This window comes from Heliangelus exortis, chromosome 19 (genome assembly GCF_036169615.1).
Source record: "Heliangelus exortis chromosome 19, bHelExo1.hap1, whole genome shotgun sequence".
Classification (NCBI taxonomy): Eukaryota; Metazoa; Chordata; class Aves; order Apodiformes; family Trochilidae; genus Heliangelus; species Heliangelus exortis.
In genome coordinates this window covers 3,193,046-3,206,339 of record NC_092440.1, presented here as the reverse complement: position 1 = coordinate 3,206,339, position 13,294 = coordinate 3,193,046, and the positions used below count along the sequence as shown (strand labels likewise).

Genomic DNA, 13,294 nt, shown 5'->3' with positions numbered 1-13,294 from the left:
TGAGGGGCAGCATCAGTATTCTGCCCTGCCCACATGCTGGTGGGTCACTGGCCCCAGAGCTGGTATGAGAAGATCCCACACTGCCAAAGGAAGAGATGTGCCTAAGAAGACCCCAGGTCTCCAGAAGGTGCAGCTGCACCCTGCTCCTCTGGCTAAGGACCAGTCATTCCCACCAGGCCAACATGGCCATTGGTCTTCATCTCAGCACTGCAAGACCCATTTGTGGATTTGCATCCATCCTCCCCACACCCTATGTGAAGAGCTCATCCCAAGCTATGGCACCCCATCCCTTCCTCCATCCCCCCCAGGAATGGCACAGATCCATGGGCACTTTGTCAGCTTGCCATTAGTGGCTGTGACCCTCTGTTCCATTCCACTTCTGCAAGTGGCTCTGGGGCACCCAACTTCACCCAGCACCAAAGCAGAGCAGTGTGGGATTTGCTCCACTGCCCACTTCCCCTCTCTCCTTGACAGATGACACACTGCACCGATCTTACACAAGGGTTTTACTGGGGACTCGATACAAGACAAGCCCGCTGGGGCGTAAAGCCATACCCCACCCAAGGCAGCTCTCCCACCTCTGGGACTCAGCACATCTACCCTCAGCACCTGGGGCTTTCTGCTGAGGGTTTCATTCTGTCCCAGTCAGGTAGGATACCACTGCCCAGTTCTGGGAGTCACCCAAACCTTGGTGCATGGTGAGGGAGCACAAAGAATGCTCCCAACTGGCTGGGGATGCCAGGCTGCAGGACAGGAAGGGCAACAGGCACACAGGACTGCCAGGGTACCTGCAGTTCCCAGGAAGCCCTCAAGCCTGGGGCTGCTCAGGCATCCTCAGGGCAGAGTCTACACTTGCACCAAGAAACAGCAGGAGCACCTTCTCCAGCTGCTGTTATGTCCCTGCATACTGGGAACTCACTGCAGGGCCCTCTCCTAAGCACAGCATCCCTAGCTAGAGGTCTGGGTGTTCTCCCTGGTCACGGTCGGGTGGTGTCTTGCTACCACCAGCTGGAGCTTGGTGGGGAAGCAGGGTTGGCAGAGGCCTAGCAGGGGCAAACTGGAACTCCTCAGGCACGGGGGCATCAGGTGTTTCCTTGCGGTAGAAGCCCAGATCCTGCACCAGCTGGTTGATCTCCTCCCGTGTCATGTCACTCAGGGGGATTCTCTGCACACAGTGATTGCAGCCTGGCATTAGTGGGGAACCAACCCCCTTCAGACCCCGCTATGGTGGTGGGTGCTGTGTTCCCTGCTCACCTCCAGCTCCTCATATCGGTGGCTGAGAAGCACAAGCTCAGGGTCAGCACCAGGCAGGTGTTTCATCTCGAGGTTATGGCTGGGCAGTGCGTTAAGGAGCAGACAGCACTGGCCAGGCCCATGCAGCTCTGCATCCTATCCTGTCCTCTAAACCCATCCCATTTCCTCCAATCCGGTTCTCCATCCCACTCTGTCCCAACCCATCCCCCAGCCATCCCATTCTCCACCTCATCCCATCCTCCATCCCATCCTGTCCTCCATCCCCTCCCATCCCACATCCTGTCTCACCCTGTCCTCCATCGCATCCTGCCCTCTCCTCCTTCCCATCCCGCCCAATCCTGTCCTGTCCCATCCCACCCGTTATCCCCGTCCCATCCCCTTCCGCCCCCATCCCAAGCCAAATCCCTTCCCGACGCCCATTCTGCTGGGCCCCGAGCCCGGGGGGGCTGGGAGGCGACAGAGGGATCAGGGCCCCGCGGCCGGGGGTACTAGAGGGGGATGTCCTGGGTGACGAAGGCCTTCACCTGCGGGTACAGGTCCGGATCAGCGGCGGGGACGCCCCGGCCCCGCCCCCGCCCGCCCCCACAGCAGCACCTACCTCCCTCAGGCGGTTCAGCCGTCACCCGCCGCAGGTCTGCGAGAAGAGACACCGCGTCACCCTCGCTGTCATCCCCGCTGCCACCCCCGCCGTTACCCCCCGCCCCCCGCGCTCACCTCCACCTTGCCCCTGGCCAGGTCCCGCAGTTTGCCCTCGCGGAGCTCGGGAGGTCTCGATCCGTCCCCCAACGCGAGCGCCGCCAAAAGCAGCGACAGCGACATCGGCAGCGACGGCGACATCGGCATCGACACCGCCCGCCGCATCCCCCCCGCCGCCACGTCACGCCACGGGCCGGGCACGCGCACACGCTACACTCGAGCAACGCACAACGCGTGCGCAGCGACAACACAGACACACACAGACACAGACACAGACACACACAGACACACACACGCACACAGACACGCGCGCACACGCACTCGCACGCACACAAACGCATACAGATACGACACACAGAAACAGACACAGGCACACAGACACACATATGCACATGCACACGCACATACACATACACGCGTGCACACACACGCACACATGTACGCATACACACATATATACACACATGCACTTACATGCACATGAACAAACACGTGCATATAAACATGCACATACACGCACATACACACAAACGTGTGCACACACACCCCTTGTGCACTCACACATGCCCGCACACCCCGTGTGCCCATTCTGCACACCCGCCCTGTGCACACCCCTCACCCCCCCCAGACACACACCCCATAAGTGTGCATGTGCAAACACAGCCTTGTGTGCACATGAACACGCCCCACACTGCACACATGCACATCCTGTACAAGCTGTGGATGCATGAGCAGGCTGCACTTTGCTGTACTGTAGATGAACCATCCTTCTACACACGTTGCAAACACACGCACAGAACACGTGTCTGCTGGACAGCGTTTGTGTGTGCACAGCAGTGTTGTGCGTGCACACTATGGTGCACAGCTGTGAACTCTACACACACAGAGTCACGTGCAGAGCACACACCAGCGCACAGGTACAACTGCACACCCGCACAGCTGCGTAGTGGCAGGCAGAGCTATCCCCATACACAACTGCTCACTGCATGCCTGCACCCAGACACCAGGACACACAGCTGTACACAGGAACACGTGCCAGCACACGCAGCCACGCATGCAATGAACAGTGTGCGTGCAACATAAAGCTCTATGCATACACACAGCTGTGTGAATACACTTGTCTGCACTCCTGACTTCATACACGTGCAACTGGACACCCAGATTGTTCTGGGTTGATGCTGCGCTGTTTCTGGTAGCAGAGAAGGGGTCCCCTCCCCCAAGGATGGCTCAGGTAAGCAGCTGGAATAGCTCTCCCTGCTCCAAGATGCCGGGCCCTACCTTAGGCCATCAGTGAACAAAGAGATTTTCACCTCAGCGATTATCATGTTCAAGAAGGGGATATACAGGGTAGTTAAGAGCAGGGCAGAGAAGGGGGAGATGAGAGAAAGCAAGATGTGGAAAGAGAGAGCAACACCAGAAAAGAGAACACCACCAGAGGAGAGCAATGCTGGAGCAGAGAGACAAAGGCTGGTGAGGAAAGAGGTTCTGAAGAGATTTTTCTCTACATCCCCTGGTGAGATGGTAGCCTGTCTCCTGGAGGAGCCCAGTGGAGCAGACCCTGAAGGACCACGGTGGAGCAGGTGTTGTGGACCTTCTGCCTGTGTGGAATCCTGGCAGAGCAGCTGTGGATCTGCAGCCTGGGGAGGATCACGGAACAGAGGTTGTGTCCCTGCAGCCATGGAGAGGACTGTTCCCAAAGTAGTCTGTGGCACTGTGGGCTGCCCACGCTGAAGCAGTTTGCTACCGAGGAACTGTCCCTGAGGAACTGTTCCCGAGGAACTGACACTGGAGGGGTTCACTAAGGACTTTCTCCTGTGCGAGGGACCCCACGATGGAGTAGGGAAAGGCTTTGAGGAATTCTCCCTGAAGAGGAAGGAGCTCCCTGCTCATCCAGGCACCTCTATGAGCATTCTTTCCCGCCTTCCTCTTTGTCAGTATGCTTTGTTCTTGGGCACAGAGAAGGTAATCCTTCAATACTTACCATCTGTCGTAGGCCCCCCTTCCCTCCAGGGCTTCATCCCATGGTACTCTGGCCAGCAGATCCCTGAAGCGACTGAAGACTGCATGCCTGAAGTCCAGGGTCATAAACTTGGAATACATCCTCCTAGTTGCCCTGAGGATCTTGAATTCTGGTGCTTCGTGGTTACTGCAGCCAAGGTTATCCCTGAGCCTGACATTGGTCACCAGCCTCTCCCTGATTGGTGGGAACAAGATCCAGCATAGCACCTTTTTTTGCTGGTTCTTCTAACATTTGGAGGAGGAAGTTGTTATCTGTGCATTCCAGGAACATCCTCCAGATTTTTCCTCCAGAATCCTTCCAGAATCCTCTGGTCTTGGGGAAGAGAATCTCAACTATTTCCAAGGGGGAGCTGCGTCAAAACTAGTCCAGTCGAGCGGCTTTGAAGCCCTCTCTGACCCAGGCTGGGACACTTCTTGATTTGTGCCTCCAGCGTTGTCGGATGTTAACCCAGGGAGCACGAACTCGAGCTCCGTTCTGCGCAGTGTTTATCAGCGGCAATTCCTGAACTTGTATCTGACACCCGAGTAAATTACCGATCTCTGCAACTTTGCTCGGTGCAAGCCCTTGGCGGGGCTCTGGGACAGGCAGGAGTTGCCTCTCACCGGTGGCTGCACACATAGAATCCCCTGGACACAAACCCTGGCGCCAGACGGGGACAGGGACCGGCGGCACTCGGACCCGCCGAGAAAGGGTGCACAGAGCGGAGGGGCCGGGTTCCGCACCTCGCCGCTCACCGGACGGGCCCGCACGGCAGCACCCTTGTGCTGGCAGCGCACGGGGACACCCGGTGCCGGTACCCGCCGGGAGCGCGCGCTGGGCTCCTGGCGCCGGGGGAGGCGGGGCCCTATCGGTCACGTGACCGGGGCGGTAGCAGGTGCGCGCGGGGAGGGCGGGCACCTCCCTCCTGCCGCGCCGGTGGCGGGCCCGGGCCCTTGGGACGGGATGGAGCCGGCCCGGCGGGGCAGCGCGGACCAGGGCTCGGCCGCCGCCTCGGGGTCCCGGGCCGGCCCCCCGCGGGGCCCCGGGCCCGCCGCCTCCCCCGCACGGCCGGTGCCCTTCGTCCCTGGGGGCTCGGCCCGGCCCCGGCCTGACAGCGGAGCGGCTGTGCCATTCCTCGGGGGTGGCGGCGTTGTCCCGGGCGGCCGTCGGCGCTCCCGGCCGGACTGCTCCGGCGACCTTTTCCCCTACGGCTGCCCCCGGCCCGCGGGGTCACAGCGCGGTGAGCCCGAGGAGAGCGTCCCGGGCTGGGCTGCCAAGCCCCTGCCGCTGGAGGTGGGCCGGGCCCAGCCGGAGGGAGCCGGCGGGTCCCACGCCTTCTCGCTGCCGACCCTGCTGCCGCCCAGCCCGGCTGCGCCCCCGGCCCGTCCAGCCGTGCCGTCCCCGGCGGCTCCCGGCCCGGCACTGGGCTGGCCCGCCTTCCCCGAGCTCGGTCCCCTGGAGCAGGCAGCCGCTGGGAGACCGCTGCCCACCGAGCGGAGGGAGATGCTTCCCAAGGCGGAGTCCAGCGACCACATCTCGGCCTGGGCGAGCTCCTCGCCCCGCTCCGCCGGCCTGCCCAAAGCCGTCTCCAGCGAGTTCATTGCCGGTGGGCGGGTGGGTCTTTCCAAGCCTGCGGCCCTCTCCAAGCCGGAGCCGGAGGAGCAGCCCCTCTTCGGGAGGTCCCTCGGCCTGCCGGGCTCCAGCGGCTCCTGCGACTCGCTGCCCGGCTGCTCGGGCCGGGGCCCGGAGCACGGCGCGTTCCGGTAAGCGGGGCAAGCGGCGGGGGGGAGCGGTGCCGATTTGCCCTTGGGAGGAAACAGCGAGCGAAGCCCCTCGGGGGCTGGGGCTGCCCCGTCCCTCCTGCTGCGGGTGGCTTTTAGCAGGAGGGGATTTGGGATGAGGGGCTGAAAGGGCTCCCGGGTAAAGGGTGCCCGGTGCCTGCACAGGCAGCGCTGGGGAGTCTGGGCACTGGGGCATGGCAGAGGCTGTGGAGCGGGTGCTCTCTGTCCCCGCTGTCCCTGAGCTGTGGCGATGCTGTGGCACTGCCCTCCCTCCCTGTTGGAACGTGTCCCCCGTGACTGAGACTCGTCCTGGCGCTGCCGAACCAGCCCGCGGCCGCTGGCGCATGCTGCGTAGCGGCATTGATGTGTCGTGACTGAGGGCGGCTGTGCGCTTCTGAAGGACACTGCTGCGGGGTGGGCAGCGATGCTGTCACACGCCGTGCCCTGGTCCTTGGGGCTGGCCCTGCTCTGGGGCAGGCTCTGGGGCCCGAGTTCTGCGTCCTTTTCCCTAGGAGCTGGAGGGATGTGTGGCTCTCGGGGAAGGGATGGGAAACTGTTTTCTGGGGACACTGTCTCACAGGCTGCCTGAGGCGCCAGCCTTCTGTGATGGAAATGAGGGTTCTTTGTGCTGGTTTCTAGAATTTCACCAGCGTTTGGCTTACAGCAGGGCTTGCCATGCACTGAGGTGAAGGCCCTGGGTGGGTTTAGAGGCAAGGACCCATCTCCCTCCAATGGGAGTTACAGACCTGGCATACGTGCCTGGCTAAGCTTCAGCTGTGGCCACTTCTGTTGAAAGCAGAGAGCTTCCTTGGTGGAGCTGGGGGGCTGAAGGGGAGCAACAGGGAACACTTCTGAGCCCCAGTGTTTGCCTGTTCTTTTGTCCTCCCAAGCATCACAGTGGTCACCTGGAATGTGGGCACAGCCATGCCCCCAAATGATGTGACATCCCTGCTGCACCTCAACACAGGAGAGACAAATGATGCAGATATGATCGCCATTGGGTAAGAGGGGGAGGTGCAGGGTTCTTTCCCCTGCCCTGTCTCATCTCTTTTTGGGGGATCCCCATAGCTTGGGGGGGCAGGGGGAATGGAAGAGCTGCAGCCCCAGCCTCCCCAGGGCATGGTGAGCAGGGAGGGGTGTTCATTGCAAGTGTTAAAATAGCAGAAAAGGTCACGGAGCACCAACTCTTGGGAAAATAGGAGGGCTAAGGAGAACAAAAACGCTTGAATCCTGAGGAGCTTCAAAGCCTCAAAAAGGCTGTGTCTGGCCATGCTGTGCAGAGCCAGGCCTTTGCAAGCACTGCGCTTGCTGTGAGCCCTGGCTGTCGTGGGGTCAGGTCTGTAGAGGCATTTAACTCACCTGACAGAGTCCTCTGGGAGCATTTTCTTCACCTCAGCTTTTTCCCTGTAGCATGTAGGCCTCAAGGGCACATATCTGCTGTTCTCTCACAGCTGGATTGGCTCAGTGCCCCTGGCAACACTTTACTGCTGGCAAGGCAGTGCTGTGCCAGTGGTAAGGCTTTATTGGTGTGGCTGGTGAGGCAAGCTCTGCCAGAGTATAAGGCAAAACTGGTCCCTCAAGGTTTGCCATGGTGTGTGGATTCTCACCAAGGCCAGGGACGTGCTGCCTTTCCACAGCAAGTGAGAAGCAGCCTCTAGCTATCAGTGTGAAGTGGAAGAGCTGGATCTGCCTCCAGAAGGCTCCAAGGGACTTCCCCAGTGTTCCCTGCCCTAAGGAGGGAGTGGTGTGAGGCTGGGGCTGTGGAAGCTGTGATGCTGTATTGTAGCCAGTTTCCTGGTCCCCTTGGCCTTGTTGACCCGTGGGGTGGGTCTGTGGAAGTAGACCCGAGTCTGGATGGATGGGGCAAGGGGTGTAGCTGACAGCAAGGAACTGTGTCCTGTCCAGGGCAGGGTGTTCTGCTGCTTCCCAGCTTCAGGGTATTTCTGGCTGTGTCCTTTCTCTGACCTGTGTCTTTTGTGCCCCGAGCACTTGATATTTTTGGGCAAGACATTTCCTGATTCTGCCATTCTGTGTGGATGTTCTCCTTCACTAATTGCTGAGCTGGAAGGAGTGCCAATAACCTTTTTGCTGCTGCTCTGAGCTTGGTGGCTAGGATGCAACTGGGCACCCTGTGCTGTGGTACTGGTGGGACTTTGCTTCTTTGTAGAGACCACTGCAGCTGAAATGTCCTGTAAGCCTCTCTTGCACCTAGAGATAGGCTTTAGACTTCTGCTCAGCCTTGTGCAGCTGAACTGCTCCTGTTTTAAAAAAGGCCAGGGCTTCAGGGCCAATTATGCATCCTGCTAGCACATGGCCCAGCATCACTGGGGTGAGGATATGGCTGGTCTGTACTCTAAACCCAGGGTCTTCCCGTCCTGCCCTGGCCCTACTACCCAGCACTGTGCTGTGGCACCTTTTCGAAGGAGCTCTTACAATCTGAGACACAGACACCATCCTGGTGTGGCTGAGGGACCTGTCCGTTTCCTCCCAGGCTGCAAGAGGTGAACTCTAAGATAAACAAGCGCCTGAAGGATGCCCTCTTCACAGATCAGTGGAGTGAGCTCTTCATGGATGTGCTGAGCCCCTTCCACTTTGTCCTGGTAAGGAGGTCCCAAAGAAGCTGGGCAGCTGGCATTCCCTCTGCCTACCAGGCAGGTGAACCACGGGGAGGGAGAGTTGAACTGCAGGGACAGAGGAAGCAGGTGTGATGGCCTGCTGGGGGGACATCCTGCAGCAATCCAAGCAGCATGGGGGGACTGACCTGAAGGATAGTGGTGTATCTCTCCAGCTTGCTGTCTGGCTTGTGCCTCCCTGCTCCTTTTCCAGTGTCTTAGGCTTCCCAAGTGCTTTTGAGTGCTTGTTGCCGGCTGTGTTGCACCAGGGTGAGGAGGTGAATGTGAGAACAAGCCTGTGCTGCTGGGTCCTGGGGCAGGTTCAGCTCTCCAGGATGCTTGCCCCACTGTGTACCTAAGCCTGAGCATTGCTGGGCTTATGTCAGCTGTCATTAGTCAGGAGGGTGTGCATAGATCTCTGAGCTAAAGATGCTGTTAGTCATGTGCCAGACAGGGGGTGTGCACAGGATGGAGGTGCTGCCCCTATAGCCTGTCCCAGCTCCCACAGGCTCTGCTGTGGCTACTGTCTTGTTTCAGACCCTGCTTGCTCCTGTTCCAGGTCAGCACAGTACGGATGCAAGGTGTGATCCTGCTGGTATTTGCCAAGTACTACCACCTCCCCTTCCTGCAGGACATCCAGACAGACTGCACGAGGACAGGGCTGGGAGGCTACTGGGTGAGTGTGGCACTGGGGGGAGGTGGGGAGAGGGCTGGCTTCCCGAGGAGTCATAGGATCCTTTCGGTACAGGGCAACAAGGGTGGGGTGAGCGTTCGTCTCTCAGTCTTTGGCCACATGATCTGCTTCCTGAACTGCCACCTGCCAGCACACCTGGAGAAGGCAGAGCAGCGCAAGGAGGACTTTGCTACCATACTGCACATGCAGCAATTCGACGGGCATGCAGCCAGCGGAATCCTGGACCACGAGTGCGTACTCCACCACCTTGCTCCCCGGTCTGGGCCAAGGCTCTAGTGCCAACTCAGGTCCTTGACTGCCTGCAGATAGGCTGTGAGGTCTGTCCCCTGAATCTCAGCACAGCTTGTAGATGGGGTCTTGCCTACAGAGCTGCAAAGTTGTCTTGTGACACAGTGTGGATCCAGCACTGTGGGGTAGGTGTTAAGAGGGTCCTTGGTCTACCCTGGGCACATCCAGGCCTAGTGCAGCTCCTGCTATCCTGGTGCTGTTGGGATTTGGGCCGGGTGAGGTGGAGGGCCTGGCTCTGCCCCTGTGACTCGGCCATGTGATCTAACTCTGGTAGGTGCCTCAGGGTGGAAATTTCCACCCTGTTTCTGCCCAGGGAAGTCAGGTCTGCTCAGCTAATAGTGCATGGTCCTACCTGAAGAATCCTGGCAGGGCTATCAGCTGTTGGCTGAGTGCTGACCTGCACTGGTGCTCCCAAGAGCTCCCAAGAGGCAATGGCTGCTCACAGCCTCAGAATGTTTTCCCTCTGTTGTGCTGCCTGGCTCTGGTAGCCTTGACCCTTCCAGTCCATCACGCTCCTGTCCACAGCCTCGTGTTCTGGTTTGGGGACCTCAACTTCCGTATTGAGAGTCTTGACATCCGTTTTGTGAAGTACGCCATCGACAGCAACATCCTGAGCCAGCTCTGGGAGAAGGACCAGGTGAGAGGGATGGGCGCGCTGCTGCTGGTTCTGTGGGGAAGGGGTGGCAGTCCCAGATGGTCTTTGTGGGAGCTGGGCACGTGCTTCATTTGTGCTGGGAAGGGACGAGGGCATTGGGTCTGTGGACTTGCATGGCATGAAAGCTGTGTGGGGCTGCAGAAATGTGTCAGGGGTGGTTGTGCTGGGGGTGGAGAGGTCGTGGGGGCTTGCACAGGAGTCTGGCCATGGGCTGGTGTGCTTCCCCACCTGCTTTTTTTCCCCACAGCTGAACATTGCCAAGAGCACCTGGCCTGTCCTCAGTGGCTTTCAGGAGGGACCCCTGAACTTCCCACCCACCTTCAAATTTGATGTGGGCACCAACAAGTACGACAGCAGGTAGGAGAGCAGGGCTTAAAGGCTGTGCTGGGCCTGGAAACGGGTGGCAGGGCTGTGAGGGGTGCAGAAGTAGTGGGGCTCCAAGCCAGGGTGGGTGCTGATGCCAGTGGGGCAGGGGCTGATGCCAGCGTGGATGGATGAGGGGAGCCGTGCTGGGGTGGGCACAGGCTGGGCTCGGGGTGGCAGGCTGGGACACCACTATCGTGCTGGAGCCAGCGCAGGTCTGTCCCTGCAGCCACACTGAGCTGTGTGCCGAGACAAGCCGCAACCCCTGCCCATGAGTGCTGTAGTGCCAGGGGAGGCAGTTTGGGGTGGAGCCCACTGCCCTCTGCCAGGCAAGAGATGCCCCTCTGTGCCCTGCAGTGCCAAGAAGCGAAAACCCGCTTGGACTGACCGCATCCTCTGGAAGATCAAATCTCCCAGTGCTGGGCTCGGTGCTGGTGGGCGCCGGCCCAGCCGGAGCATCCTGTCAGTGAGCCAGCTCTGCTACTGCAGCCACATGGAGTACACGGTCAGCGACCACAAGCCAGTAGCTGCCATCTTTGCAGTGCAGGTGGGCACCGTCTAGGGCCACCAGGCACACAGGCAGGAGCTCTCAGCTAGCGTGTGCAGTGTGTGTGATGGGGCATGTGGGGCTTTACTTTTGTTTGGCAAGCTGGGGGCTGCTGTTGGTGTATGCATGAGGGCCCAGCCCTAGACAGGTGCCCCAGGCATCAGGGGCAGCTCTCTCTGACATGCTCTTGCTCACCATGTATGTGTCTCTCACAGTTTGTTTCCAAGGCAGACAAGCCCCTGGTTGAGATTTATGTTGCTGACGAATGGAGCAGGCCCGAGCAAGCAGTTGTCAGGTACAAGATGGCTGCTGGCTTCCACCGGAGCTCCTGGGACTGGATAGGACTCTACCGGGTAGGGGCTTAGGGGCTGCTGGGGCCGGAGGGAGTGGGGAGCACTGCACAGCTCTGCAAGGTCCTTTCAGGCTACCCCTCACCAGTGGACATGGGTGCATGGTGTGGACCTTTCCTCTGCAGTCCCTTCCCTTAGGAAGTCCTGACAATTAGCTGCAGGATTCGACCCTGCTTCAGGAAGCTTGGATCCAGCAGTTACCTCTTCCTGCTGAGCTGTGGCCCCACAGGGTCCCAAAGCCTGGTGCTGCTGGGGGACTAGGGGCCAGGGCACTGCTGAGTGCAAGGCAGCTCTTGGTGCCCCTTACAAGACAAGCAGGCTGAGTGAGAGGAGAGCCAAGGCTGGGCATGGGTGATGGTGCTGAGCGGGGCTGATGGTCCTGTACCCCCCCTCACCAGTGCTCTCCCATGTGCATGCACACAGGTGGGCTTTCGACACCCTAAAGACTATATGTCCTATGTCTGGGCCAGGAGTGATGATGGAGAGCGCTGCCTGGAGAAGCAGCTGTGTGCACAGGTGAGCTCAGGTCAGCCCTGCTGTCTGACCGGGCATGAGTGCCCCACTATGGAGGGGACACAGCCCCTTTGTGCCCCTGATGGGGCAGGAGGGCACCTCCTTAGTGCTTTGTGCTGAGCCTTGGGCAGCCTCACTGTGCTGACAGTGGGGATTTCTGCTCTCAGCTGGGGCTGGAGCTCTCTGTGGGGCTAGAGGCGGGAGGGGGCACCCCTGTGCCCAGCCCTGGTGCCCACTGGCTGTCTCTGGGTTGCAGGTGGTGTTCTCGGAGGAGGCACTGCCCAAGGGGAAGGGCGAGTACATCCTTGGGTACTACAGCAACACCTCCAGCAGCATCGCTGGTGTGACGGAGCCCTTCCAGGTCAGCATTGCCAAGGGTGAGGGTAGCAGGGGGAGTTGGTAAGGGGGCTTGGCTGCTGTGGGCTCCACAGCCCCCTGCCAGGATCAGCCAGAAGTGCTGATGTAGGGGTGCAGATCTCCCTGCCCAGGTCGGAGGAGGGCAGCAGCCCCACAGACAGCTCAGGCAGCAGCTCAGAAGAGGAGGATGACAGCACACTTGTCCTGCTGGCCCCCAAATCCCGCAGCCCCAGCCCAGGCAAGATGAAAGGGCACCGGAGCCGAAGCCCCAGCCTGGCCAAGTTCCAGGGCCTCATCCTGCGGCCATCAAGCCGGGACAGGGGTACAAGCCGCAGCCCTTCACCCCAGAGCCGCCGAGGCCTCCCCAGGGACATCCCCACCATCCACCTGCCCCAGGAGGAGCCAGGGCACCGTGGAGCCAAAGCCAAGGAGCCAGGAGGGCAGGCGGCTGACACCCACGAGGGCAGCTCCTTCTACCAGACTGCACAGGAGCAGGGTGGCCCCTGGCGTGTCCCTGCAGACAACCCCCTGGCCAGGGCTGACCCCAGGAACCTGGGCCTGCTACCTGCGCTTCGCCTGGAGATGATTGACCAGGCCCTGGGCCAACAGAGGGAGAACACAGACCAGGGCTGCCCCTGCCAGAGGATGAGCCCCACCAGCCCCCTGGGCTGCAGCACCTCCCCAAAGGAGGGAAGCAGTCCCCAGGAGCGTGACAGCCATAGCTGTGCCATGGGCCACTGATGCAGTGGCCCCCTCCCTACTTCCCGTAGTGGGCTTGCTGTGTGCTTTCCTCTGCCACTTTCCTGCTGAGACATTCCCCTCCCTTATTTATTGCAGTGACTCCTCTCCCCTGTGTGTGCCTGGCAGGTGGGCCCCCCCCCTGCTCTCCCCAGCCTTGGCTGGTCTGGTCTAGTGCAGTAGGGGGGAGCCCCTTGGAAAGTCAAAGCAGCAGACCCTTCAGTCCCACGGGAGGAGTCCTGGCCTCGCACCTGAGGTGGGGCAGGAGACCAGAGCAGTGCTCTTGGCAGCAATGTTGATGGGTTGGAGTGAGGACCACCCCCGGGTACCCCTGAGATCAAAGCTTGCTCCTTTCCTCCTGCTACCACTGTGCCTCAGCCTTGGACGTAGTGCAAGCCAGAAAATAAACCATCCTGCCCACCCCAGCTGCACTGTGCTTACTGCAGG

The 13,294-nt window shown here is 60.2% G+C and overlaps 2 protein-coding genes across 4 annotated transcripts; one reads left to right on the top strand and one right to left on the bottom strand.

Moving 5' to 3' along the window:
- Positions 1-491: 491 nt before the first annotated feature.
- Positions 492-2,220, bottom strand: SELENOM (selenoprotein M). Of its 2 annotated transcripts, XM_071763696.1 has the most exons (5): positions 1,969-2,208; positions 1,853-1,888; positions 1,744-1,778; positions 1,255-1,333; positions 492-1,165 (listed from the first exon to the last, which is right to left on the bottom strand). In XM_071763696.1, exons 1-5 carry the CDS (start codon positions 2,113-2,115, stop codon positions 953-955), a joined length of 510 nt encoding a protein of 169 aa, XP_071619797.1. In that variant the 5' UTR covers positions 2,116-2,208; the 3' UTR covers positions 492-952. The 2 variants fall into 2 exon arrangements, with proteins under 2 accessions (XP_071619797.1, XP_071619798.1); XM_071763697.1 differs by lacking the exon at positions 1,853-1,888 and having other exon boundaries at positions 1,969-2,220.
- A 2,279-nt stretch (positions 2,221-4,499) lies between these two features.
- INPP5J (inositol polyphosphate-5-phosphatase J) lies at positions 4,500-13,272 on the top strand. 2 transcript variants are annotated; one of them, XM_071763693.1, is made up of 12 exons: positions 4,500-5,712; positions 6,621-6,731; positions 8,222-8,330; positions 8,902-9,018; positions 9,091-9,266; positions 9,850-9,961; positions 10,227-10,336; positions 10,700-10,889; positions 11,105-11,242; positions 11,663-11,755; positions 12,009-12,113; positions 12,227-13,272. In XM_071763693.1, exons 1-12 carry the CDS (start codon positions 4,913-4,915, stop codon positions 12,848-12,850), a joined length of 2,685 nt encoding a protein of 894 aa, XP_071619794.1. In that variant the 5' UTR covers positions 4,500-4,912; the 3' UTR covers positions 12,851-13,272. The 2 variants fall into 2 exon arrangements, with proteins under 2 accessions (XP_071619794.1, XP_071619795.1); XM_071763694.1 differs by having other exon boundaries at positions 4,829-5,712; positions 12,947-13,272.
- The last annotated feature ends 22 nt before the right edge of the window (positions 13,273-13,294 follow it).

Bases quoted from the DNA above. Each gene is read 5' to 3' on its own strand.
- SELENOM (XM_071763697.1), bottom strand. From the start codon at position 2,115: ATGCGGCGGGCGGTGTCGATGCCGATGTCGCCGTCGCTGCCGATGTCG. The intron at 1,779-1,968 runs GTGAGCGCGGGG...CTGTACCCGCAG, and splicing joins TGGCCAGGGGCAAGGTGGAG to GTGAAGGCCTTCGTCACCCA. The intron at 1,334-1,743 runs GTACCCCCGGCC...CGCACTGCCCAG, and splicing joins ACCCAGGACATCCCCCTCTA to CCATAACCTCGAGATGAAAC.
- INPP5J (XM_071763693.1), top strand. From the start codon at position 4,913: ATGGAGCCGGCCCGGCGGGGCAGCGCGGACCAGGGCTCGGCCGCCGCC. The intron at 9,267-9,849 runs GTGCGTACTCCA...TCCTGTCCACAG, and splicing joins AGCGGAATCCTGGACCACGA to CCTCGTGTTCTGGTTTGGGG. The intron at 10,337-10,699 runs GTAGGAGAGCAG...TGTGCCCTGCAG, and splicing joins ACCAACAAGTACGACAGCAG to TGCCAAGAAGCGAAAACCCG.